Source organism: Ciconia boyciana, chromosome 2, assembly GCF_034638445.1.
Source record: "Ciconia boyciana chromosome 2, ASM3463844v1, whole genome shotgun sequence".
In the NCBI taxonomy this organism is placed as follows: Eukaryota; Metazoa; Chordata; class Aves; order Ciconiiformes; family Ciconiidae; genus Ciconia; species Ciconia boyciana.
In genome coordinates this window covers 21,418,475-21,445,897 of record NC_132935.1, presented here as the reverse complement: position 1 = coordinate 21,445,897, position 27,423 = coordinate 21,418,475, and the positions used below count along the sequence as shown (strand labels likewise).

The 27,423-nt window shown below is 40.6% G+C and overlaps 1 protein-coding gene across 3 annotated transcripts in view; it reads left to right on the top strand.

Annotated features, from left to right (window-relative positions):
- Window positions 1–19,832: 19,832 nt before the first annotated feature.
- OXR1 (oxidation resistance 1) overlaps window positions 19,833–27,423 on the top strand; it is a 355,322-nt gene continuing 347,731 nt past the window's right edge. Inside the window, exon 1 of one of the 3 annotated variants that reach the window (XM_072852038.1) lies at window positions 19,833–19,935. Coding sequence is in view for 1 of the 3 variants with exons in the window: in XM_072852037.1 (XP_072708138.1) it covers window positions 19,853–19,935 (83 nt within the window). In the remaining 2 variants the exon portion in view is untranslated. The remainder of the gene's footprint in view (window positions 19,936–27,423) is intronic. The other 2 variants (XM_072852037.1, XM_072852039.1) reach the window with 2 other exon arrangements.

The window sequence follows — 27,423 nt, the reverse complement described above, 5'->3', positions numbered from 1 at the left end:
CATACTTCCAAGCGGCCACAGTTTCAGCAGGCTGAGCACACACTTCCAAACTGGTCCCCCTATAGGGTGCAGGAAGGAGTACACACAAGGACTGAAGAACACATCGTTATATACCACCCATTAAAATATATCAGATCCCTTTTTTGTCTTCTAGCCCAGAAAGGCCTAGTGGAAGAGTAAAAGTTTTATCAACATAACTGATGCAAAGGCAAGTGGTATTTTATTGACGCCGATAAAAACCCTAATAGACACATGATTCTAAAGGCGATAGACATTTCACAAAATGTTAATTTTGCTTTTTTGACCTATTTTCTCATCGACTCATTATAGCTATGGAGGAGGGGCTTTGCCCCCTCTAATTATTACTATTAGAAAGTTAGTGACATGAAGGCTTCAGGGAAAGCTGCAAGACCTTTATGTGCGAGCAAGCTAAACACATTAAGTTCTCACAGCACAGATTTTTTTTCCGTACAGGTTTTCTGTTGATTAAAAGTATTGGGATGCCTCAGCATCATCCATTTTAATTTGTGTTCAGATGCTCTCCCATGTGTAAAGCAAGTATGGCTGTAACGCAGCGTATTTTGCAAAGGGGCTTGAAATAACTGTAGTTGTCATTAATAGGGCTGATGCAGGGTGCGGGCAGGTGAGGGGGCATCTCTGCTGCTTTCCCTTGCCCATAGTTTTAAGACACCTCTCTGTGCTGTTGTCCTGGTTTCAGCTGAGATAGAGTTAATTTTCTTTATAGTGGCTGGTATGGGGCTGTGTTTTGGATTTGTGCTGAGAACAGTGTTGATAATACAGAGATGTTTTAGTTGTTGCTGCACTGGTCAAGGACTTTTCAGCTTCCCGTGCTCTGCCAGGTGCAGAAGAAGCTGGGAGGGGACACAGCCAGGATAGTTGATCCAAACTGACCAAAGGGCTATTCCATACCACATGACACCATGCTCAGTATATAAAGATGGGGAAGAAGAAGGAAGGGGGGGACATTTGGACTGATGGCGTTTGTCTTCCCAAGTAACCGTTACGCGTGATGGAGCCCTGCTTTCCTGGAGATGGCTGAACACCTGCCTGCCCATGGGAAGTAGTGAATGAATTCCTTGCTTTGCTTTGCTTGCGTGCGCAGCTTTTGCTTTCCCTATTAAACTGTCCTTATCTCAACCCTCGAGTTTTCTTACTTTTGCTCTTCCGATTCTCTCCCCCATCCCACCGGGGGGGAGTGAGCGAGCGGCTGCGTGGTGCTTAGTTGCCGGCTGGGGCTAAACCACGACAGTCCTTTTTGGCGCCCAACGTGGGGCTCGAAGGGTTCAAGATAATGTCAGATTTGATTGGAATGTGCTAGATAAAATTTATAGCTGTTATTGCTGTTTAGCTATTAATCAGCAGGCTTCTGTGCTTGCCATAGGCTTGCTTGCCTTACTGTATGTTAGAGTCTAGGGCTCGTTAGTGGCTGCTTTTTGCTTTCACTGCTTGCTGGACTGCTGTACTGCTGATCATCTGACTCTGCTGTGCCTGGGAACATTTTGATAACAGCAGTGGCCTTGCGCCTGGGCTGGCAGATGGCCAGGGCATCGCTGCTGTTTCTGTGCTGCTGCACTGGACAGGCTGGAACTCCGGTGTGAACTCGAGTCAAAGGGACTGTGACCTGTGGATGAATCCACATGGGAGCAGGACACCCCGAAGCGTCTGTGTCCATGGATAAGCCCATGCCAGAGCAGGTATGTCTTGAAACGTCTGTGGCCATGGTTATGTCTGTGCCACAGCAGGTATACCTCTGAAGGGATTGTAGCCCAAGGATAAGTCCATGCTGGATAAAGTGCACCTCGAAGCATCTGTGGCTGTGGATGAAGTCCATGCTGCAGCAGGTACACCTCAAAGCATCTGTGGCTGGGGATAAAGTCCATGCTGCAGCAGGTACACCTTGAAGCATCAGTGGCTGTGCATGAGGCCATGTTGGAGCAAGTTTACTTCTGAAGGTACTACATTCTGTGGATAAGTCCAAGCTGGAGCAGGGGCAAGGGGAGGACTTCATTGCAATGTTAAACCTGATGGTCTGGTCCAAAGGGACCAGAGGTGGAGATTGTAATGGAAATACCTTTAAATTGTTGTATCCTGGGATTTGAGTTGCATGTTGTGGGAATTACTATAGCAGGAAGCCCTTGTTGCTAGCCAGGCTAGGAGCAAGGGGAGGAGTTCGTTGCAATGTTAAACCCTATATCCTGGTCCAAAGGGACCAGGGGTGGAGATTGTAATGGATATACCTTTAAATTGTTGTAACCCATGATTTGAGTTGCATGTTATAGGAATTACTACAGCCGGAACCACCTGAACAAATGGAGGAGAAGCCTCACAAGAAGCAGTGCAAGTGCAGCAGTGACCTGACCTGAGCTGGCTTTGGTGCCCAATAACTCCACGCAACACACCACCTCTCCTGTCCGGAGTGACCACCATAACAGATGGAGCCCAAAGTCATGGACTAAATGAACTCAGTGGACATTTTGTGTATTATATCAAAGGATGGGAAGGGTGCACACGGTGGGTAATGAGAATGTATTGGATAGTGTGAGACCTGAGCATGACGTAAATGGTATGGAATAAGGGGTGGATACTGTCCTGGTTTCAGCTGAGATAGAGTTAATTTTCTTTATAGTGGCTGGTATGGGGCTGTGTTTTGGATTTGTGCTGAGAACAGTGTTGATAATACAGAGATGTTTTCGTTGTTGTTGCACTAAGTCAAGGACTTTTCAGCTTCCCGTGCTCTGCCAGGTGCAGAAGAAGCTGGGAGGGGACACAGCCAGGATAGTTGATCCAAACTGACCAAAGGGCTATTCCATACCACATGACGTCATGCTCAGTATATAAAGATGGGGAAGAAGAAGAAAGGGGGGACATGAGGAGTGATGGTGTTTGTCTTCCCAAGTAACCATTACACGTGATGGAGCCCTGCTTTCCTGGAGATGGCTGAACACCTGCCTGCCCATGGGAAGGAGTGAATGAATTCCTTGCTTTGCTTTGCTTGCGTGCGCAGCTTTTGCTTTCCCTATTAAACTGTCTTTATCTCAACCCTCGAGTTTTCTTACTTTTGCTCTTCCGATTCTCTCCCCCATCCCACCAGGGGGGAGTGAGCGAGCGGCTGGGTGGTGCTTAGTTGCCGGCTGGGGCTAAACCACGACAGCTGTTCACACCCATCCAAGGACATTAATTTATACTGGAGTGTCTCAGTGTTATTAAGGGAAGTCGGCAGTATAGATTTTCTGTTTAACAAAAGTTATCACCTGTTAATACACTATTTTTTTGCTTATCTTCTGTGCATGAGTTACAACGGTGGAGATGGAAAACTTGAATTTTTATCTATGGGTACTGCAGGCTCTCCCCATGCTCCCTGCAGGCTCCTCTGGTGAGGCTGGCCACAAGGCATGCCTTGGCAGCCAGGGCAGTCCATTCAAAACTGACAGAAAGCCCTAATTCATCTTAATTTAGAAACTAAGGAAGGGCCATCTTATATGGTATTGATTTCCATGTAATCAAAATGGGCATTCTGCGTCCTTGAGACTTGGTTAAAAAAATTCCAGCAGAGAAAGGTGTGAGGAGCAGGAGCTGCGCTGGCACAGCGGGAGGGAGGGAGCATGTCCACCACCCTGCCCTCCCTGAGCTCTGGCACTCGCCTTTGTTTACCAGCAGCCTGGTAAACAAACCCTCCCGTTAGTTGGTGCTTGCAGTTAAATAATTTGAAGTAAGTGTAATCTTAAAGATGGTTAAATAATAAAAATCACAGCATAAAACATGACACATTTTGTAGAGTGCTGTAGCATATACCTCTGAGTATGTGAATTCAGATTTGCAATGTATATACCCACACAGACAACACAGATGAGCTTATTAATCAACATACGCACAGAGTCCTTCCCAGTCAGATACATCCACAAGTCTTCATTCATTTAAGAAGACCTTGCTGAAATTATACCATGTTCAGCAGGTTAGAAAGAAAAAAATAAACGTTCTTATTTGTTTAATTGCTTGAGTGTAAGATGTCAGTTAGTTTGCTGGTACAGATTTTCAGTCATAACAACTAACCTTCCAGGCAACTTTTCCTTTTATTTGTTTTAGAATTTTATTATTTGGGGCTGGAAAATAAGTAATTTCATGCTTCAGGTACAACAATATATTGAGGCTTCTTATCCTCTCCTCACACAGGGAGATGTGCTGTTATTATCAGACATGGTGCACCCAATATGCACTCAGAGTCTACTCCTGCTAACTTATAAGGAGAACTTCCCTGATGTCACTAGGTTTTGACTTTAAAACCCATAATTTATTCATTCTTGCTGAAGATCACTGATAATGTTAGAATGGATGGCAAATGTCTCAAAAGAAATGAATTCTTTGTAAACTGCAGCGTTAGTTTATCCATATTTACCATGTCTTTGATACGATACCACTGACAATCCATATGAAAAGCAAAGCCACAGCCTTTGCCTGCCTACTCATAATGATTTGCTTCTCAAAAATGATTAACAGCATTTTAGCTCCTGGAACAATAAACTTGAAAGTCAGACTAGATGTATTTTCCATTTATAGTAATTGTAACAGAATATTTTTATGGAGAAAAGGAAAACAGCCATTTCTACAACAAGGAAATAAAATCACTCTTCTTTGAGTACATTTTCCCTTGCCCACTGATTTTGTCTGAATCATGTTTCTTCCAAAATTTCAAATATAATTTTCCTTTCAAACTGTCAAAAATAACATGCATGAGAATAAACAGGTGTCAACAATTCACAATCCACCTGTTAGCTGACATCTGTGGCATCACATCATTGTATCACTTGCTGTGAAAAAAGGCTATTTAGGCAACGTCACGTTCCCTGATGCTAAAAGTGAGGAAGAAAAAAAAAAACAAAGCTCTTCATTTGTTCCTGTTTATATATATATATGTGTGTGTGTGTGTGTGTATAGTATGTATATAAATATATATAACTTGCTGCATGGATAGGAAAGTGCAAGGGATTTCCCCCCCCTTCCAAATTAAAAGAACATTTTATGAAACAAAGGTCTGTGGAATAAAGGAATTGTAGTAAGCGTGGGGAGTCTGGTGCGATGCATTGGATCAAGTGTAGCTGGCAGATTGGTGGAAGCACAAACAAACAAACAGTTGGTTATGCTGACATTCTTTCTCTAATGTGACTATTTTGTCTGCCTGTTTATATTTGGCTGTGTAATGCTCAGATCACAGCAATGACTGATCAGGAACATGTCCCCGCTGTAAGCATGAGCATAAGTCTTAATTTCATGTTAATTTAGTCATGTATTTAACATACTGGTTTGCACTACATTTCTAAAAAAGGGCTCCAAAGCTGCAATTGCAGTCTACTATCACTACATGAAAAGCAAGTGCCTGCATTTCTCCTGCTTTCATGAGACATCACCAGTGACAGGCCAAGGTGATGGGGACATAGTTTGTTTTGCCCTCATCATAATTATGTGTGTAAAATACCAATCCAGTTGCTAATATCTTGGATATACTGTCATCAACCATAAACCTAGAATTCAAACCTGTTGTCAGCAATGAGAAAGGTAACAGTCACTGTCCTGACTGCAGATCTTGTAACCTCTGTGTGCTCTTGTATACCACAGAAATCTGTTACGAAGACTTGATGTTATTGCTTCTTTCTCTCCTTCCTGCTTTTTTTAGAACATCCGCAAGGGTCATGTATCAAAAGAGTATATCTTCTATGGAACAGTCTTGTTTGAGATCATTCCTACACTAAAAAAAGGGATAGCTATACTACCAGTTCCATATACTGTGAATTTATCCTGTTAAGGTGTATTTGGTTGACAGGTTTTTGTACAAATTTCCCCGCGTAAAACAAGTAATTCTGGCTTTTGCAGAGTCTGATACAACTTACTTTGAAGAGGAGCAGGCTGTGATGGAAGATCTAATTCATCTCAGTCTCCACACTGCCACACATCTGGAGATAAACCTAAAAGCAGCAGTGAGTATAAGCCTAAAGAGACCAATTATACTAGTCAAGGCTCAGTACCTGCAATGCTTCTTCACTCAAAAAAAAGGGATCAAAAGTCAAGGAGCCATGGAAGATTCTATTATACTGGATGCACTAAATCTTCAAAGCCTCACTTTATCTGTAAGACAAGATATCAATTGTTCTACCTGATCCTTTCCTTACATGTTTTTGGAAAGCTGTCTTTGGACTGCCAGCGCAAAGTTTTTCTTCTCTTACTTTGATGGGTCTTAACCAATGCTTCTCATGGGCCTTTCTCCCAGAACCACGTTTAGTCATTTTGAAATTTAATCTTTGAAATTTCTCTGCTAGTTTTGGAGATAATAGCTTGATTTTGTTCCCATTTCCTATCTCCATTCAGGCTAGATGATGAAATATTTACTTCTAACTTTAGGATATCCACCGAACCAAGGTTCTTCACCTGAAATACAAACCTGTGGAGTTCAGGCCATGCATTCCCTTCAGCCCAGCAGAACACTGGTTCTACCTCCTCACCTTTCTTTCCTAACACTGTGGGCCTGACTCTGGCCATTTTCTTGGGATGATAATTCAGTTCTGCCTTCATTACTAAGTCTTGATCTGCTTCTGGAGAGTGTTTTGTAAGGTAAAGTCAGATGGCCTTATAAAATCTTTGACCTAGCCAACATAAGCTGTGGGCTTAGGCCTGGATCCAGACATGTTCCAAACTTTACTGACTGTAGCACAAAGCTAGAGGTGAAAAGTGTAGTAAAACTCTGAAATGTTTTTTAGCCTCTTCTCTTATGATTGCAATTGGCAACTGCCCCAGTAAATAGTCAAAGCTATGCAAGACCATAGTATGGGCCAGATTTTCCAAGCCATTGAGATCACTTTGGGCTATTTATGCTGTATGAAGTGAATCTGCAAAGCACTATGACGCATAGATTTAAAATTCAGAAAGATGCTGTAGTTTGAGTTCTGTGCAGTTGTGAACAAGATACTTCATTAAATAAACCAGTGGCCTAATCAAGCCTGGGAACTTTTGTATCATGTTTTGTTGATTCAAGAGGTTTAGATTGGATATTAGGAAAAATTTATTCACTGAAACGGTTGTCAAGCCTTGGAACTGCCCAGGGAAGTGGTTGAGTCACCGTCCCTGGCGGTATTTAAAAGACATGTAGATGTGGTGCTTAGGGACATGGTTTAGTGGTGGACTTGGCAGTGCTAGGTTAACAGTTGGACTTGATGATCTTAAAGATCTTTTGCAACCTAAACAATTCTATGATTCTCAGAAATCTAACATACAGAAAAATACCCCTCTCTTTACCTTTGTAGATCTTGTAAATGCATATTCATTATTCCCTTAAATCCATAGCTGGAAGAGAATTAATAGCTAGGATATCACTAAACTGACGCTGTACAGTATGGCAGGGTGAAGAGGTTTAGGGATAAAAAGTAAAAGCTCCTTGTTAGCGTTAGAAAAAAGTTGTGATCCTTTACTGCTATCACAGAAGTCATTAGCCTAGCCATTTTACAAATATTTGTACTTCTTTTCCTCACAGTCATGCCAACTAACACAAGTTATATCACTAGCTTTACTGAGTGCTCAACACTTTCTACGCTCCCAGTAATGACTGTGGTAAGAAGTCATGCTTCAGGGTGTAAATTAATCACTTGCATTTAGAGACTGAGAGAGAATCAATGAAAAACCTGTAGTACTGCCTACTTTAACAAATTTCTTTCTAATCATGCTTCAGCTCCTTTTGGCTGGTTATAGTGAAAGTTTTCACTTAAAACTTACAGCCTCTTTTTACCCCAGACCTTGCCAGGGCCCTGAGTGCATAGCTGGTGCGTGAAGGCACAGAGCCAGCCAAGCCCAAGGCCAGCTCCCTGGCTGACAGAGGGCTCGTCATAGCTCCGCAGTGCTCACCCTGATCCGGACCCACTGCCTGGGCTTTCTGGCTCAGCCTCAGAGCTTCCCCATCACTGTGGACTGGCTGGGTGATCACTGGGCTGTGCCTGACCCTGGTCACTGTCTCCAGGCCTGATCTGCCCCTGACATGCCACCCAGCTCCTTCTTGCCGAGGTCAGGGCTCTCGCTGGCCGCATTACTGTGCTGGGCTCCCTCACAGCTTACCTGGAGGAGCATCCAGCCCTTGCGGCACCCTGATGGTGCTGGCCTTCTCCTCTGACCTTAAGAGGGTGACAGTGCTCTAGAAAGCCTCCATGTAAGCTTATGGAAGTCAGGAACTACGTTCTAAAAATGGCAAGACTTCTTAAACAAATGAAGTGCCTGAAAGAGAGGATAGGGGATTAGTTTCTAATAGGCTGGTTTGGGTTCAATCTGAATAAACAACTTTGGTTCACAAAATATTGTGAAGTGCAACAATTACACAGCATGTACCAGTGTTACATAAGATGAGAAAATAATAGAAATTATAAGGCTAATTATTAATGCACACACGTCAACAATTCTTGAAGTCAGGACGAGTTCAGTTAGTGATATATCTGTAACTACCTCAGCTTTGTTCCTTTTTTCCTGGCAAGCTACAAGAAAAGGTAGTGAACTGTCAGCATTGAAATGGGGCCTTTTTTTGTTTTTGTTTTTGAAAGGTTATTCTTCCATTCAGTCAGTAGAATTCAAATGGTTGAGAAGCACAGTTCTTGCAGTACCTCTATGATCTGTTGAAGTTATTACAGTTCCCATGCTAAAGGTGAAGCAATGAAAGACAGAAACCTACCTAAGGCTCCACAGACCCTTGGGTTTATTGGTGCTGTTATGAAATTTAGCCTAGTTTTGGAGTAAGGCAGATCCCACTTTTCCCTGAACAGTCAGCCCGTGGCAGGGAGCTGCACGGGCCAGCAGCTCCCTGGGGCTGGGGGCAGCAGGGGCTCCGGGGGCGGCCGGGCAGGGCCCGGCACTCAGGGCACTCAGGGCCTGGCACTGCGGGCCCGGCACTCAGGGCCCGTCCCGGCCCCAGCCAGGAGCAGGCAGCCAGGGTCACTGGGGCAGCCCCAGCCCTGGGTGCCAGGCACCTCCCTGGGGACAGGCCCAGAACAGGCCGGGACACGTGCCCACGGGTGGGCCCGGCTAGGTGGGGCCCATGGGCAGGCAGGGCAGAGCTCTGAGGAGCGGAGATCAGCCTTGCTGTGGGATCTCTGGGGCAGGGGCTCATGGGCCGGGTGGGCTGTCATGGGGTCCTGGGCCCTGGGCAGGGTGGGAGAGAGCCGAGGAGGCTTGGCAGGGACAGTAGGGTCCATTGGTGCCTTTGGGGCCCTGACGCCATGATAAATTAATATATGTTGGTCTTTTAAATGTGATTCAGTTTCCCTTGAGTTGTAAGGAATTGACTTAAAGGAATTAAATAGTTTTAAATTGAAGTGCAATAGATCTTTTTTTATCCGAAACTGCTGATAATTCTTTTTCTATCAGATGCTGGCATAATAAAGATGTTTAGTAGGTATTATTCTGAAGGCCTTTGTAGCACAGACTTTTTCTCCTATTTGGAATATTTCAATTTACATTTCTGGAAGGCATGCTGAAAAGCCCACCATCTAAATATTAACCGTTTAAAAAGTCTTAATTTTTCTGGAACAATTCCCACACATTATTTAACTTCAGGTAATGAGAAGACTGTTCTGCAGGATAGTAGTTAATAATCCTTTCAGCACACAGAAGCCCACTGCACAGGTCTCTGCATTGGTGGAGCTGGGGAAGCAGTGGATGGCTAGTCTTGTTCTGACATTATAAATTACACGCTATCTTGTAATTTAATTTACCGGTATTTCTAGAAAACTGTTTTATATCAGCCAAGTTAAATAACCAGATCATGTCTTTGCTCATAGAGGTGCTTTCTGGAATTCAAACCACATCACCAAGAAACAGCTTTCTGGGGATGTCTCACACAAGGAAATGGAAATAGGATGGAAAGAAAGTCACAGTGAACAATAGTGAAGCAACCTGGCATGAGCCCAGTGCATGGAGTGAAACTGGACTTCCAGTTCAGCTTCACAGCATGAACTTATCCCATCTTTTTGCCTATCTGTGTAGGCCAGAGAACCCTACACAAATTGTGTTACCTGACAACGTGACAGCGCACTGCTCTGTTGTGGTGACCTGGAATTCAGGTCCTTCTGAGCAAAGCGCCAGGAATTTTAATCACTGTAGAGAGATGGACTCCTTCAGAGGGATATTGAGACAGACCAAGCTAGCTTCCTGTATAATGACTTCTGCTGGCCTGAAGAGCTTCACATTAAGGAGAAGGACCACTCGGGCACTTCAAAGTCTAACCATTCTCATTCTAAATCAGGCATCTAGGTTGCCAGCAGAATATGCAGGGAATGCTACATGATAACCTTCTGTAAATTAGTCACAGCAAGCCCTAAAAAAGGGTGTGTGATTCAGATGTATCCCAAGGTACTAGGCACCTTCTACCCATTGGATTTCCTAGTGAGGAACCAGGGATTTTAATTCTTCCATTTGTGTTTGAAAGTCAACATTTCAAGTACTGCACAGGGGTTTCTTAACTGAGGAGTACCAAGTCCAGAGGTTCTACCTCCTTGTAAAATGCCTTCAGAACAGATACAGAGAGTAAATAATTGTGTCACCTGCTAGAGAATTCTGTGTTTGAAACTTGGAAATTTTAAAAATACCTAGTGGAAAGAATCAACAGCAAGAAAAGCTGAGCTTGTCTGATCTTCTAGCTGCTAAATTCAAAAGCTGCAGGAGTCTAGCAGTGAATTCAGTGCTTGTAAAGTATTAGAAGGAAGCAGAAGGGAATCTGTCCCTCCCATAAATATGAACAGAAAAAGCAAGTTACCTTCACACTTAAAAGATATTGTGGGTTTTTTTTTTTTCATTCTCAAGCCTTATATGATATAAGATCTTTTCCTAGGGTTATTTTAAAATATGATCTGCTTGAAGGCAATGTGCTCAGTCCCTGGGTGGGAAATATGCTTCATTTAAGTCAACAGCAATCTGTACTGATGATTAAAAAGCAAGTGCTGATGGGCTTCACAGGGAGTCTCATCCATCTTGCCTTAGCTAAGAAGTTGGTAGAGAAAATGGTGGTTGGGAGGCATGGAAAGATGGTGGACAGTGTTCCATGAAACACTGAACAACAACAGCAACAACAACAAATCATTAATTATCTGTACTTAAAAGTCCTATCGGTGTGGAAAACTGGCTCTGAAAAGAGAATTTCAAACTGTTTGATGATTGCATATCCTGGGAATTCAAATGAACTTTGTCACCACTGCCAGTTTCATAAAAGAATGAAGTCTCCAGCAAGGCACAGATGGTATTTCTGAATGAACAGATGATTATGCCAAGAGAATATTATGCTTGGAAACACATTTTGTTGATATGAGTAAAGCTGTTAGAAGGACAGCTATGGAAAAGAGGACCTAGCTCTTTATGGAACACCTGAATACAATAAGAAATTAGGCAGTGGCTAAAGGTTATTTAGTGCATTCTTCAGTCCTATTTACTGGGAATTAATTGGAAAACTAGCCAGAAATCCCGAAGATTAAAATGGTACTATAATTAATGAGAACCACAAGAAGATGTGTGAACAACAACAATTAGATAGTCATCTGTATTTACCTAAACTGAAAAGAGATTATGCACTAGCTATTGGATTTCCAAAAAGCACCAGTGTGGAGAACTTAGAAGAGGGGCCAAATTCCACATCGATTCTTGAGTATAAATTGATTCCAGTGAAGCAAAAAAATGTTATGCTCATTGATGTTTACAGACTCACAAGACCAGACATAGGCCCCTTGTTGTGCTATAAGTTAATGGGTTTACAGTGGTTAAATGCATTGACTCAATTAATAGAGTTACTTCTGATTACACCTGTGTCATCCACAGCCAAGGTGGGTTCACCAACTTCAGTGGAAATGCTGTGACTGCAAACCAAGGATCTGATTTGATGAGAGGTCAGAAAAGGGGTGCATGATCTTTTGCATTACTGGGTTTGAAAATGTTGACTTCATACTTGATATGACTATTTCTAAGTGAAGGCTGGAAACAACAGATTTGGATTCCGCAACGGGTTTAAATCCAAAGTAGCTCCCTTAAGGTCAATCAGCTCTTTCTGGTGACTTCAAGATGGCTTATGTAAGGGATGAAATGTATCACAGTAGATTTTTCTCAGGGGTGAAAGATATTCAGCAGTATATCTTGCACAGCCACATCATAGGTGTCAGCCTCAGCTTTTTCCATACATTTTCTTGAGGATAGAGGGCAAGCCTTGGAGGCAGATGACCCCGGTGAAATAGTACAATCTCTGTAGCTTGAAGGAAACTATATGCATCACCAATATGACAGCAAAAATAATACATGTCCCTCAGACAGCATTTATCCTGATGTCAGTGATGAAAATATATGAGGGATTACCTAAGCTATTTAAAAACTACTTGTGTTCAGTTACAAAATTATTTATGAAGTTAGGAATAAATAAGAGATTTGGATCATGCTGGGGGAAAAAAAAGAAAAAGAAAAAAAAGGAAACATATTCTTCTAGGTTTTTTATTCAATGTGAGAGAAATGCAAATTTTAGTAAGGGAGCAATTAGAAGGAAGAGATTACAGGAATCCCTTCCTCCCACATGCTCTCCTGTTGCTGTAATTGAGGTTTTTGTGTTATTAAATGGAATCCATGGGTCAGGTTCTAACTCCATTTTTGTATTGGTGCAAGTTGATTTCAATGCCAATAAAGTCATATTAGTGCAAAGCAGTGAGACATCATCCACAAACCCATTTTGTATGTGTGAGATGAATACATTAGCTTCTCAGCAGATGGCTGTGAATTCTTCCAAACAGAGCATGTCTTGGGCTCTCAAGAACCATTTATCAAAAGGAACACTGAATTGTCTTCAGTTCTGCAGCAATCACTCCAGGGGAGCAAGTGCTAAATGGTTTAAAGATAAGAGGCAATCGTACTGCAAGCCATTGTCAGCTCCAAATACAGTGCTCATTGGTCTATGCATCACATCAACTGGAACTTCGTGGGCATCTATTACTTGTTGCTTTGTGATGCCAGAGATACATCTCTTTACATATTCCTTTAGAAAATATTCTTCTTTTAGTCAGTGGAGGAAAGAGGGTGTGTAAATTACATTTTAAATATCCATAATTATTCAGTAGCTCCATTTCTTATGTTACTTCTGTGATTCTGCCATTTTGAACTGAGAAGTGGCCAGTGGAAGTTAAGAAAAAGGACATTTGCATTATGTAAACAAGGAAAATATTTCCTAGCTTTCTAAACAGAACATTTTAATGAAGGATACAGAAATCTATTTGGTAAAAGGTTATTAGAGTTCAGCTAAAGAGATTCTGTATAATATTGGTGAAATAATAGGATTACCATTTGTGGTTTTAGAACACCTTCCATTGAACAATGTCAACGCAATGCACAGACCTAAACGCATGAGGCCTCCCAGCAGTCTGGTGATGTAGACACATTTACCTAGTGGGCTACATTTCTCCTACTCGTGTAGGATGAAGGCACGCAGTGTGTGGGAAGGTGAGTGCTGAAACTCAGGGAACAAATAGCAATATTCTTACTGTGGAGTTTCATGGAGTCAGAACAGGATTTTCTAAGTGTCTGATATAATGCCATATTTTAATTTTTAGAGATCCCATAGCAGACACAGTATGTGGGGAATGTATAATGAGCCATTAGAAAAATTGAAGCCTGTAAATATCTGGAGGGCACTGGTCATGTTTATGGGCTGTTATTTAGGGAACAGGAGACAGCTGCTATAGTACAAAGTGAAATGTCAGAATCTTTTAATCAATACACATAGGAGAGGTATGCAAACTCTGGAACAGACAAAAAAGGCAACTTCCTTCCCTAATCCTTAGCAATCCCATCTACAGTACTCTGTGACAAATGCATTTCATATGTATTTGGTGAATACAGCAGACATCATGCCATAATGTACTACAAGTGTTAATAGTGCAAGTAACCGTTGTAGTTTATTTTTAGTGTGTATAAATGTGTAATTACACTTTGCCAAGTGTAAATAACTTGGCAAAGATTAGACAAAAATCATCTGAGAACGGCATTACCAGACAAGGGTGTAGATCCATATACTCAGAAATGTGCATTGTTCTACTGGATGGAAATGTCAGGACAGCTGGCATTCAGAGAATGATGGACTGCCCAGTCCTTCCTGGTTTCTTTTTTACCCATGTGCCAGTGCGACTCCATGGCATTAGCTGATTTTGGTGACAACAGTAGAATTAGTGTTGATTTATTTACGAATAAATAAATGGAAAATCAGATTTTTTTCAATATCAAATAACAGTAGCAATTTCTTTTGTAGGCATATCTTACTGTTTGTATACATAATTTTATATAGATAATTAAGATATACTTTTCTGATTAAAAAAAGAAATCAAATTTTTGTTGACAGAAAACATTTATCAAGATTTGGCTACAATGGTTCCAAAACCTAAAGTATGCATCAAGCTTTCTATAGCTCCCATTGAAAGTAACATGATCGGATGTTCAAATAGCCACCAGAGGAAGCCAATATCATAAGTAATTGAAAAATACTGCTACTGCCAAGGACTAATACCCTAATGAAGCAACAGAAACAAGATTAAAGCTGGGCAAAAGGACAATGTTCAAAGTTCTTTTCCACACAGAGTTTTATAAGTACAATTGGTTTATGCAGAAAAGCATTTAATGAGTATATGTTTAGCTATTTTAGTAGGGAAATGTACAGAACCTAACACCAGATATTTTCTATATAAGAGCAAAGAAAAACCTATTCATTCATTTTCTGACCACTCCTTTCTCTCCGGTGGTCTGGAGGAAACAGAAAACAAAACTTCTTTGTTTTATACCACCTTGTCAGAGAAATTGTAAGCAAAAAAATCTGATCCTTCATCCAAAGGAATGAAAGTACACAGAACAATCCCATAGAGAAGGAGAAAGAACAAACACAAACTGTGTGTCTTCACTTAGCGAAGAGGAGAGGAATAACAGTTCATATCCTCTAATAAACTTCTTTCCTGTCAAGAATGAAGAAGTTAAAATTTTCTTACTGTGTAGTTTCTGCTCTTGTAGAAAGGTACATGAGGTACATTTTCACAGAGTTTCTGCTCTGTGAAAATGTACCTCAACACTTATTAGAGTCATACTTTAATTCTTTACCTTCCCCCTAACTCCAAAAAATGGGGCCAGAGGCAAGAAGAGGTTGAAAAGCCTTATCATCAGACCCAGCACTAGTTGCTCCCAGATCCTACTAAGCTTGTGTGGTACTGATAGATTGCACTACTCAAAAGAGTGTCAGCAGCCAGGAAGCCTTGTAAGATCAAGGTTTGCTCTATTTGGGAAACTCAGTAAGTCTAATGGATCTGTGTATGTTTGGCTGGAATTGGAGCTGACTAGGATAACACCTGTGAGGTAAGTAAAATAGCAATTAACACATTAGTTCAAATTATGTGGGACCCACTCTGATTATTACCTTTTTTTTCCTTTCCTGTTTTCCTATTTGTCTTCTTTCAACTGCACATCAAGAAAATGGATATTGATTTTTTAAATGCTGGTCTCTAAAAACAAACAATATTAAAAAATAATACCTGGTCAAAAGATCTAAAGTAAAATCCTACTTTTTGATTTCTCTTGGAGCAACAAAGTAGTGTATTAAAATGTTGACTTAAAGCAGAACACCTTCAGAATTCAAATGCAGACAATACAATTTATATATTTGGAGAGAATGAAGCTGTGACTGGCATTAGACTAAGAGTGTCAGTATCCTTTCCATAAAGCCAGGAAGGTAGTTGATGTATATTGTTGCATAGTGTTTGCTCAGTTTAAATAGTGACTTAAGTATTAATTTGGGATTAGTGATCTACTAGACAGTGGACAGGAGAGCTGGGTTCATTACTTCCCATGCACACGTCCTGAACTTTATCAGCAAACCCCTTAATGTACCCTAAGTACTGCATTCACTTCTGTGCAAGGAACAGGTTACCGAGGTTCTCGGATAATGCAGTGATTGTGGATTATTTTTATTTCATTGATTTGTCTTTGTGCTTGAGAATAATTTTTTTTTCTTTTACCATGAACAACATTTTATTTACACTGCATTGTGGAAATATAACAAATACCGCAGGTTATATAAAACTAATGTAAGTGTATTAATTTGTACCTTCTGCAGACTTATTGAAAAAGAGAATTTTCATTCTGCACTTAGCTATGCACAAATTTGGAAAACATAGGTATGATATCCTGCCAGGAATCTTTGTGCAATTTGTTAAGAGAGTAATGATCTGAATATTCTGCAAATATTTATGATTAGCAAACTAACATCAACCAAGAAAAGAAATGCTTAAAAATACATACCACTAACATGTAATTCTGATATAAAATTAGGGCTCGTGATTGGAATTAAATGACTAGTTAGAAAGGATGGTTTGCCTAACTTGTCTGCTAGGCCAGGACTTTTAGCATGACAAATAATAAAGCAAAAGCACTGAGACAAAACTAACTGTTAACAATATGAGATGTTCATCCTCTATGGAGGATCACAACCTGGTGATTAGGGATGAAAAATGATAAAAACAAAGCAACAATTTTAGCAACTTGATAGAAGGAGAGCAATCACCCCCTTTAACATGTCTGGACACAAGATTTATAGTATTGAAACACTACTGGCAGAGTAACATGCTGGAAACATCGGGAAACAATTCTGGAAAGGAACAGTACAGTTTAGGTCCTGACCTAAAATGTTCTTTTCATATCTTAGCTTTGAACCAGTTGACCAGGTAAAAGAGATTGTGATCTCTTCTGCAGGAGACCCAAAATATAATTACAGAGGCATAACCAAAGTTAATCAGCCACAAAGCATACATCTGTAGGGAGCTGCTCACAGAGTTTTAGATTGTTTACCAAAAACATTCAGTGCAGCTGTGCTGAAACTCTATTACCTGTTAATTTCATCATTTAAAACTGCATTTCTAAAACAAGTAGTATGTTCAAATATATTTTGTTTGAAGAGTTGATTTTAGTTGAAAATACAACCTATTAAACTGAGATGGTTTTTATGTGTTCTGTACCTTACCAGGTTGTGCTAACAGCCGCATTACATTCTGCCTGGTATAAACTCTTCAGAGTTGACAGCTTCTTAAGAAAGTGAACTGGAATATTTTTTCTTGTGAATTACCAAATAATTGGTTATGTATTACAAACACGGGGGCTTTATTAGTACTCATAAGTTTCCTCATGTATGTCCCTGTACAGTTTGACTTTCACTTCTGAAATGAGGTGTTGGCTGAAACATCTTTTCACTTGCAAGTGCTGTATGTTATGGAAATCACTGCAAGACAATACAACCCACAATGCTGTTATTTGCAGTGCTACTTTTCAGAGTAGAGCAGCATCTTAAAGGATCTGCTTCCCAACAAGTCAAAGGAAGGAGCAGCCCTGTAACTGTCACTCTTGCTTTCCCCTTCAAATATGTCTGTGTTTGGAATTGTCAACTAACGATGAAATAATTTTACTGTGAAGTCACCCCACTGCAGTATTTCTTCTTGTGTCCAAAACATCTTGATGTTGAGACTGACAAAATCACTTTCCATAGTATTTTGTCTGCCTGCAGCAACTCTACTGAATGCAAAAACAGGACAGAGATTTCTATGAGCGAGTCAGGAATGCCTGGCACTGTCCACAGGTGCAATTCAGTCTTCTGCTTGTGAGGGGAGAGGCAGGGAGGTGGGCAGGGAAGCCCTTGTCTCTGAGTTTTACATTTCTTGGAGCTCATGTGTCAATGTCAGAATTTCTGCTAATACAAGAAACAGCCAGGTAGCAAGCAGAAACTATGCACCTCACATGGAAGAATACAGGGTGTTTGGTTTAGGGACAAGCTCCTACTAAAATGCAAATATACCAGTAGATTTCAGGAAGGGCTGGACGGGGCCCTGACAGAGGGGTTGTGTGGTAGTTTGTGGAATAGAGAAGGGAAGAAGTGGAAAGTTTCAGCCTGCTGAGTACATGCGGGCAAAAATAGTTAAGTGGTTCACCTACCGTTAAAATGATTGTCCTATCCCACAGTATGCAACTGGGGAATCATAAAGCATGCTGGACACATAGCATAATTTCCGCAGCTACAAAAAAGATAATGTGTGAAAACATGGATTTTGGGACTTGAGGGACAGAGGTTGCAGAATAGAAGACATGCCTTTGTGCTGATCCTGAGGCTAGTATAACACCATCAAATATTGAAGAGTAATACAAATCTCCCAGGATTTTGCTTAGTGGAATGTTGTTAATCAACAATAGAATAAGATTGCTGTTTTCAAGAAGGAAGCTTGCACTACTTCTCAGAAATACTAGTATTTCAGTTCTGCACAAAACTTTGTAATTAGGGAAAAAACCTTATTTTTCACAGACACAGCTCATGATAGCAAAATTTAGAGCTGCTTATTGCAAAGAGTTCTGCTCATTTACATCCCTGAAGCCTTTATACTGACTTAGGTACTGGTGAATCAAGCCTTGTAGTGACCTGGGGAAGTAAACTGCCACCAATAAATACAGATTGTTTGTTCTGTCTTCAAGCAAATCTTTCACCATTTTTATTGAATGTTAACAATGAAAGGCCATATGGATCTATGAGCCTGATTCTTTGGTACATTATGCCAATCTAAATTAGGAATAATAGTACTTCAGGAATAATGATAGCAAAACTAAAGTACATAAAAGAAAGGCTTGCCTCAAACTTTAGAAAAGTTAGTAAAGCATAATACAAGGGCAAAAATGGCATTTGAACTTTGAGGCCCTTCTTAAACCAATAACTGAAATAGATCAACCACTGTGGCTGCACTTATTTTTCCATATAGGACAAAAACCAGATCTTTGGCAAGAGATTATTATCTTATCTTCATTGCTTTCCTGTTCAATTTGTTAAGTAAACCATTTTATTTTGGCTCAGAATTATCTAATTTTCTTCCTTGGTCAGTATTTGTTACATTGCCATATAATCAGCTGTAGATGAGCAATTTTCATAATGAAAACTGTGATGAACTCAGTGCATTGAAATTAGCTATCTGGGGAAAAATCCTGACTAAACTGCCATATCTGGTAATTCAATGGAGATCACAGACAAAGCAATCTCAAGCCATTGATTGCTGTGTCTGTGATCTCCATTGAACTACCAGATATTTCTTAGAAGTAACTAAAAAGATCAGGCATAGCAGTTCTGTGAACTCATGACAGATCTGTACGGAGGCCTTGTGGCTGGCCCAAGGGCATTCTTAGTAATTAGTCTGATGAGGCTTTTAGCATTCTTAGTGCTGTTATTGAAGATGAGAGGCATTAATCATCAAGCCAGATGACCTGTTCTTGTTAAAGAGGTACAAATGACTAATGCACATTCCCAACCAGAAGAGACAAAGAAAGATGGCACAATACCTATCTAAAGACAGAATGGCAAAATTATATTTGGATGTGAAGCAGGCCAGAAATATTCAAATACTACCAGCCTGAATTTTTAAAGTAACTTTGAATAATTATTTGACCCCTCCTGATGTCTAAGTGCATGATAAGTGAACATGAAAGAAGAACTGGAGGTGAGATCTTGATCTCTTTAAGTCAGCATTTTAACCCAAATGTGTTTCTAGATTTGTGGCGGTGTGCTCCGCGCCCTCCCCCTTAGCTATAACCACCAGTGGGTGTTGTGATGGCTGCATCCAGCTTATGCTGGACTTCGGGGATGGATGGCAACACGGTAGCCAAGGGCTGTCTGGAGCAGTGATCCAGACGTCTTGCTGGTATGCAAATATGACTATAAGTCAATCATCTTACTCTATAAATAGTGGGCAGCCCAGGGCCCTCTGAGCACTCCTGCACAGCGGCGTACTGCATGCCAGGACCTCCCCTTGAGCAGGGATGCCTCTCGGGGTTACTCTTCGACGTTGAGAGATTCCTTGCCGCAACAGATCCTCGGTAAGTGACTAATAGCATGCTAAACTTTGAAATGTTAGATAAGTGATATAAAGGATTGATTGCGCATATATAATCTTTTAGACGTAAACCCTTGACCAAGTCTGGGACTAGGACTGGATCCAGCCGCACCTGGACTCCTCTCTGAGAAGGAGTTTAGAAAGCAAGGGGGTCCTTTCTGAACCTCGTGATGCAACGGGAGGGTCTCCCTGACAGTTTTGTCTGACCCTGTCCTCTATGCAGCAAATAATCAAGTGTACCTTGCCATCGAATCTTGTTAAACCACTGTTGCATTTACCATTGAACCTTGTTAACTCACTGTTTCATACCAATATATTGTTGCTTCTCTCTTACTCCCTTTGCAACAAGATTCTAAATAATGATCAGTAGTTATTCACAGTGCTGTTCATCTTTTCTCTAAGAATTGCAAATACTTGCAATCACTGTAAATCAAAGACACAATTTGACTAATGTGAAGCTTGCCACATTGGCTTATGCCATTTATTTGTACTAAAGAAAACAGTGCTGGGAGGAACTGTGAAAGGTCATCCAATCCATCTTTGTACTCCACTGGTCCATTTATTCTAGTACCTTGCCAGTGGTAGTTGCCCAGTCTACCTGACTAATCCCCAATTTTACCAGTTTATACTGTTTACATGAACTAACAAAAATGAAAGAAAAAAAAATCTGCCAATCTTTTCCTTCCAAAACTGTGATTATTTCTACTCCTATCTCTTTATATGATAACTAGCACTTAACTGTATCTTTAACTAAAATCTGTCATTAAGGGAAATTGTGTGGGCAAATGTGCTTATACACTTTCTTCCAGCTACAGAAAACAGAAGGTTTCTAGATCAAGGCAGTCAAGAGCCTGCAAGGATGAAGAGAGGCAAAATTAAAGATAAATATTTCATAAACACTTTAAAATGCTGCTTTTTAGTCTGGGCATTATAGGCAGGGTGGGGGTCCTGGTGGTTGGTTGTACCAAGTAGGGAGACTAATTGAACAGAACAACATAATGATTGCAAAAAAAAAATGTCTCTAGGGATTTGGATTTTTCACTTCATGCATCATATACAACATGTTGCAGTGAGGCTATTAAATCAGAATATACCCTTAAAACAGGACTGAAAAGAAGTGAGTCAGTGCTCTTTGAGGTTTTATGAACTCCAGCAGCATTGCTGCCTAGACTTAACTAGGTATGATTTAGTTGTCCAGGCATAAGCGTGTACTGTCATTTGAGATGCCTTAGGTGTCTCACCTGTCTTGTATCTACATCTTCTGAAGGGTAGTGGTCTGCTGTACCAGGTCCACTGTCATTTCTGCCAGCCCCATGCAGATGTCTTGAAAAGCCTACAGCATCTCATATGGTTGTAGACTGAATCCCCCCTACTTTGTTCAGTTGTAGCTATAAACCACAGCTTGTGCTAGAGTAGTGAAAAATGGCCAGAGTGCTCCACTGGAAGTGTTGAGAGAGCACGTTACTTCAGCCCTTTTGCAGGGCAGGAAATACGGAGACGTCTCACATTTGCCTTGCGTCTGTCAAGATTTGACAATGTTTTTGGTAGTTGAGGAATCTGATCTCTGTGTCCTTCTATACTGTACAGTAGTTCAGGAAACTTCCCTGAAGTTAACAGTTTGGCAGTCTCCTTGTCATATCTTCTCTTCCACCTCTAGTTGCTCAGTTAGATGGACTCCCATCTAACTCCAGCAGTGTGATAATTTTGTTTCATTACCGTGTGTAAAGTAACTGTGATTCCACAACAGGTTGCCAGCACTTTCCGATATGTTCACCCTTTACTACAGCAGATTTCAGCATCTGACCCTCCCTGTACAGTATGGCTTCTTAGGAACTTTTTTCCACCTATTGAAATAGATTTTGTCTGTAGCCTGAGAAGCTTTGAAGAGAAATGTACTTTAGATGATCCTTGTAATTTTTTTGCTTACCTATATATCTTCTCATAATTGTCAGTGAATAACTGATTAAGGGTCGTACAAATACATGGATATCAAGAAAAATGGTATTCTTCACTGAATCATGAACTATCTTCAGACTACTTTAAATGAAACTGTATAGAAGTATGCATTGGTTCAGACCACTACTGCATGGAAAAGGTCTCTCCAACTCCAGGAATTAGCTTCTTGCCTTTATTCACCTTAAGAGTAAAAACATGCAGTTTTATTCCTGCATGGGTGTTTTTAAGTTTTTGTCTGCTGTTTTTCTGCCTTCTCACCTTTTTTTAAATGCTCTTTCCTTTCCCACTGAAGGAAGATTCTGTTCAAAATCCTCAATATAGAGGTTGTTGAAATCTTTTTCATAACATGATTAGCTCAGTGATAAGAAAGTTAAGAAAATCTTTTAGAATCCCTGTTGACTGGTTAAAGCTCAGAAGTCCTTGTGGCATCTTGAAAAAAAATTCTATCTAATAAAATGTATTGAGACAGCAAGAAAAGGAATTAAGTCTCAAGTAATGCCTTGTATGGATTGAAGGAAATAATAGATAACCCTACCCTTTACTGAACCCATTTTCATTTGGATTAGAGTTTGCCTTGCTCACCATTCTGGCTGATAAACTCAGAAGTATTGAGCTACCGTTTAAAACACCATTAAAAGATGAGAATCATAGAATCATAGAATATCTCGAGTTGGAAGGGACCCATAAGGATCATCGAGTCCAACTCCCTGCTCCTCACAGGACTACCCAAAATTAGACCATATGGCTAAGAGCATCGTCCAGATGCTCCTTGAACTCTGACAGGCTTGGTGCCGTGACCACTTCCCTGGGGAGCCTGTTCCAGTGGGCGACCACCCTCTCAGTGAAGAACCTTTTCCTAATGCCCAGTCTGAACTTGCCCTGACACAGCTTCATTCCATTTCCTCGTGTCCTATCGCTGGTCACCAGAGAGAGGAGATCAGCACCTCTCCCTCCACTGCCCCCTGTGAGGAAGTTGTAGACTGCCATGAGGTCACCGCAGGTGAAGAGGTGATGACATAGAAGAGAGGTGAAGAACATACAAATACAAAGTGATGGTATAGGCAGAGGTTGAATATGAGGTGTAATTGCACACACAAGGCAAGATTCTGTGCTTGTTCCTGCTCTTAAATCTCTACATACGTATTCCCCCAAGCAAATACTCTGTAAGTAATGTGCCAGATACCTAGGTATCCTAGGGGATGAATGCTGTTATGCTCGTAAGGTGAGGTCGTTTGGACTGCTGCCAGTCATGTGACATGTAATGCATGCTGAGCCCAGGTGACAGAAGTGAAGGGGGCTACAGCCCTCTAACTGTTCCTGGTAGATTCTCTGCTGCTCATACTTTCTATCCCTCTTTCTTCCCATAGTGCTTCAGATTTATGCAACCCCTGACTGAAATTCTTCTCACACAGGTTGCCAACATCGATATGCTTGTGTCCAAAGACACTAAATAAACCCACGTAAATGTGGGATGCTTAATACCATCTTACCTGCAGTAGAGATTTCTGCTCTGATAAATTACCTTTATCTTTGGTTTATTGCCTCTGCAATGTCATGTAAGTGCTCCTCTATAAATAGAATGTAGTTAGAAACAATGGCTATAAGCTGTTGATTCACGAGTTCACTCTACTGGAGAGGTCTGCTTTCAGAAAAGCAATGTATAATCAATTCTCCGTTTTATAAAAAGGATTATTTTCACTGAAAAATAATGTTTTACACAAACAAGTCAGCTTCTGAGAGCATGATTAAATTAATCAAAAGGAGAGAAAAGGAGTCACGTTTTTCTTCTGTATGTCTATATATTTCCATACAGTTTTCCTTTCAAAACATGGTGAAAAATATGTCAGGCTCAGTTTGGGTTAAATGGCACAAAACTGTGGGTTTTTCCAGCCTTCACTAAACATTGTGCTCTACAGGCACACTCTGCTACTTGAAACACCAGTATGAAGATTTGGTTCCAATAATAGTAATAGCTTAGTACGTCAGCTGCAGTTTGTGCCCCATTTGATATTTTTCATCAGACTCTTCTACTGTAAGTCTTCAAGCAAAGGAAGGAAGAGGCAGAACGACTGTCTTGGGATGGTCCCTGGCGTCTCTTTCTCCTTATGTTTTTTAGTTGTTTAGGAGGGTTCCATACCTCTGCTAGTCATTTCCAATTTTAGGATCATTGTTAAGGTACCTAGATAAACAAAGAAAATAATGAAAAAGAGGGAGAGACAGATAACGGGGAACTTTTGAAGAAAGCTCTTGTTAGCATACAGGATATTTCACAAACAGCCACGCCAATTTCTTTCCATAAAAATTTGCTAAGGAAGCCTAAAGGGGACAATTCTCTTTGTGTTCTGCTGCAAATGAAGAGTTACTCCACCATATAAAGCAATGCAGCTGGTACAGTTAAGCGTAGGATTAGTCCCACGGACTTTTGTCTCAAAAAAACCCCAGCTGAAAATACAACTAACAGTTTAATTCCTTCCAGATTTTTTTTTTTATGTATGTGAGCTGCCTAATACATCTGTGCTTTTTAGGTTTTTTTCTTTTCAAAACTACATATGACGTGGAAATGTAACAGGTTTTACAAGCTCGATTGAAGTAACACCCATAGCATCCAAAGAACTCAAGAACGAAATATGATGTGAGACAGTCAATGGAATTGATGGAATCCAGAGGAGTCTAGCAATAACATGGGCCAGCTCCATCAGCACTGGTAGGTGCATCCTATCCAGTCCCATGGACTTGTGCATGACCGATTTGTTTAAATGCTCCCTAAACTGATCGTGCCCTACTGAACCTGTCTTCATTGCCACAGCCTGGGGTGTGAGAAATCTGTGCTGGAATCCTGGGTTGGCAGTGAGACCCTAAGTGATACTGTCTTATCATACTGTTTTCTGTAAAATGGAAATAACAATACTGACCATCTTTTCAAAATAGTTTTGATGCACTTGTGAATGCTATATGAGAATGATTTTTTCTTATTGTTCTCAGTATGTACGAGTGAAAATGCCAGCAGAGTTAGAATCACATGTGCTAATCAGTCATGCTATTTTTTATTGCTTTCAAGTCTACTGCAGTCCTGTCTTCTCTCATCTGACCATATCATCAACACACCCAACACACCTGAAGGATCCTGTGGGGTGTAATGTATCAAGTATAAGCGTTTAACAAATTGTCTCCTCTACACTTCACCTATGTTACCGGTGCATATTATTACATAAATGCAAAGCGGAGAGTGGACTTACGTTTTTGCACTTGGGCATACTCCCATGAACGTACTCCTTTCTCATTTTACTGTGAGAAAAGCTTGGCATTATTGTCACCCTAATGCAGTGTAGATATTACCCTGATATTTGAGAATACTGGCAGCATGTTATTTCCTTCCAAACTTCTCATAAATCCACTAGCAAATAAGCTGTCTGGGATCTCCACAGTTAGCAGTTTCCCATACCTATGTCCATAGCCAACTGGTTCTAACCTGTGGTGAATAGGGTTGCTAATAGCCTGCTGCTAGCATTTCTCAACATCATTCCCTGGATTTCTACAGTATTGTAGCCAAAGTGCTATGATTTTCATGTAAACTCAAATAAGATTTGTGAGAATGCAAATATTTGCAGCACAGCTCTATGAAGCATCTATGCTAAGATTCTCAAAGGTAATTAGGCCTAACTGCAGTCTAGGTGAACCTTTAAGCCAGCGTGAGGTGCCAGACTTCCCACAAAACACAGACAGCTCTAGTTTTTAAATGAGGGTTCTTCAGAAATCACATAGTACAGGATGCTGCCTGTACTACCTCTGAGTGCTATGCAGAGAAGGATCTTGTTCTGATATGACACCACCTACAACAAGCAGAAAATATGGCGTGGCTGTTTGAGCAAAGCACTCTGTTTGTCTTTCACTTCTTTTATTAGTGTGTGATGAGCAGTCCCCAACATTAATGATTTGGTGAATTGTTGAGCTGCAAAAATATTACAAATCCAGGCCAGAGTTTGTCAATGCATATTGTGCTGCCGAGAAGGGGAGAGGGTAATCAAAGCTGAAGTTTTATGGACTCCTTGATCATGAATGCGAAAAGAGAGAGGAAAGTCAACATTCCTAAGAAATCTTTGAATACCATGGCTAGCCACCCCCTCTGCAGGTTTGAAGGCTGTATTTCTGTTCTTTAGCTAGAGGGCTCCTTCGGTTAATATTTTGTTTCACTGGAGAAGGCTGAGAAAGTTCCTTTGATCCTAAAATATCATAAATTATGCACTCTTTTCAGGTGCTATGCCTTATTCAAGGGAAAAAGAGGAAAAATAAACATACCCCAGGACAGACATGGTTATTGGGTGCAGGTTCGTAATTTACTAACTGTCCTTACTATAGAAATTCCCTAAGGATAATGTTCAACATGGTAAAATACTTGTCATCACCTGCAGCAGTAATACAACGAAGGTAACACAGAATCTACATCCAAATGTCTGCTGAGGCTTAATGGAGTGAAGTGCCCCATCTGAGGAAACTTCTTCAGAGGTCAGGCAAACCTGTGTGATCAAATCTGTATGATTCAGATCAGGGACCTGAAATCACATCCTAGGTCAGTTCCCTAACCAAAGTGGGGACACACTAAACCAGGTAACTGTCAGTCTTAGCTAAGCAGTTTTTCCTCTTATGCATATTTATTGCAACACCCCCCCTCAATCTTTTTACCCCCTAACTGACGTCTTAACTAGTAAGGCACAACCTCTTCCTTCCTTCCCTCCCACCCTGCCCCTAGTGTAATAAGTAATTATCAATACAAAGTAGGATAGGTTGAATGGATAAAAGACAAGATGGTCTTCCCTAGCACAGCCAGTTCTCTCGGGATATGGGGGACTGAGGCTCAAATGCTGTTTCTGAAGGTGATATAGTTATAGCTAAACTTATCACTAGGAGAATACATGGAGTTGGATGTTGATTAAATTGAAACCAGTTAAATAAGTGAGAGAATGCCTGTTTTGAGAAAACTCGTTTGGACTTCTGAGGTTTCGGCTTGAGCCATGGCTCTAAGGTGCTTGTTAGGTAGCATTGCAGTAGCATTTTCACAGCCTGAACCTAAGCTAACAGACAAATGTGAAAAAAAAAATAAAAAAAATCCGTGCATCTTCCTCCTTCCTCTATTCTTTCTTGAGTCAAAAAAGCAAAAAAAGAAAATAAATCAAATGCTGCAGTACAACATGTATGAGTTACATAAGGAACGGGTAAGAACAGCAGAAGATTCAGAACAAGCCAAAAGGACAGATGTGAAAAGTTCTGAATAAGTTATATAATTAACGGTATGTCTAAAGTGAAGAGATGATTAGTGACTTGCAAAACTCATTAATCAATATAGAACATTTTAGTTAGAATCTCCAGAAACTAAGAAAAAAATGTGTATTTTTAGGGGTTTGTGGTCAATGAAGGGTTACTCTCTGTTTTTGAAGAAAGATTCTGTCATCCTGAATCTGTAATTCATAATGATAGATGGTGAATGCACAACACTTAGAAGGAGACAACATAAACAATA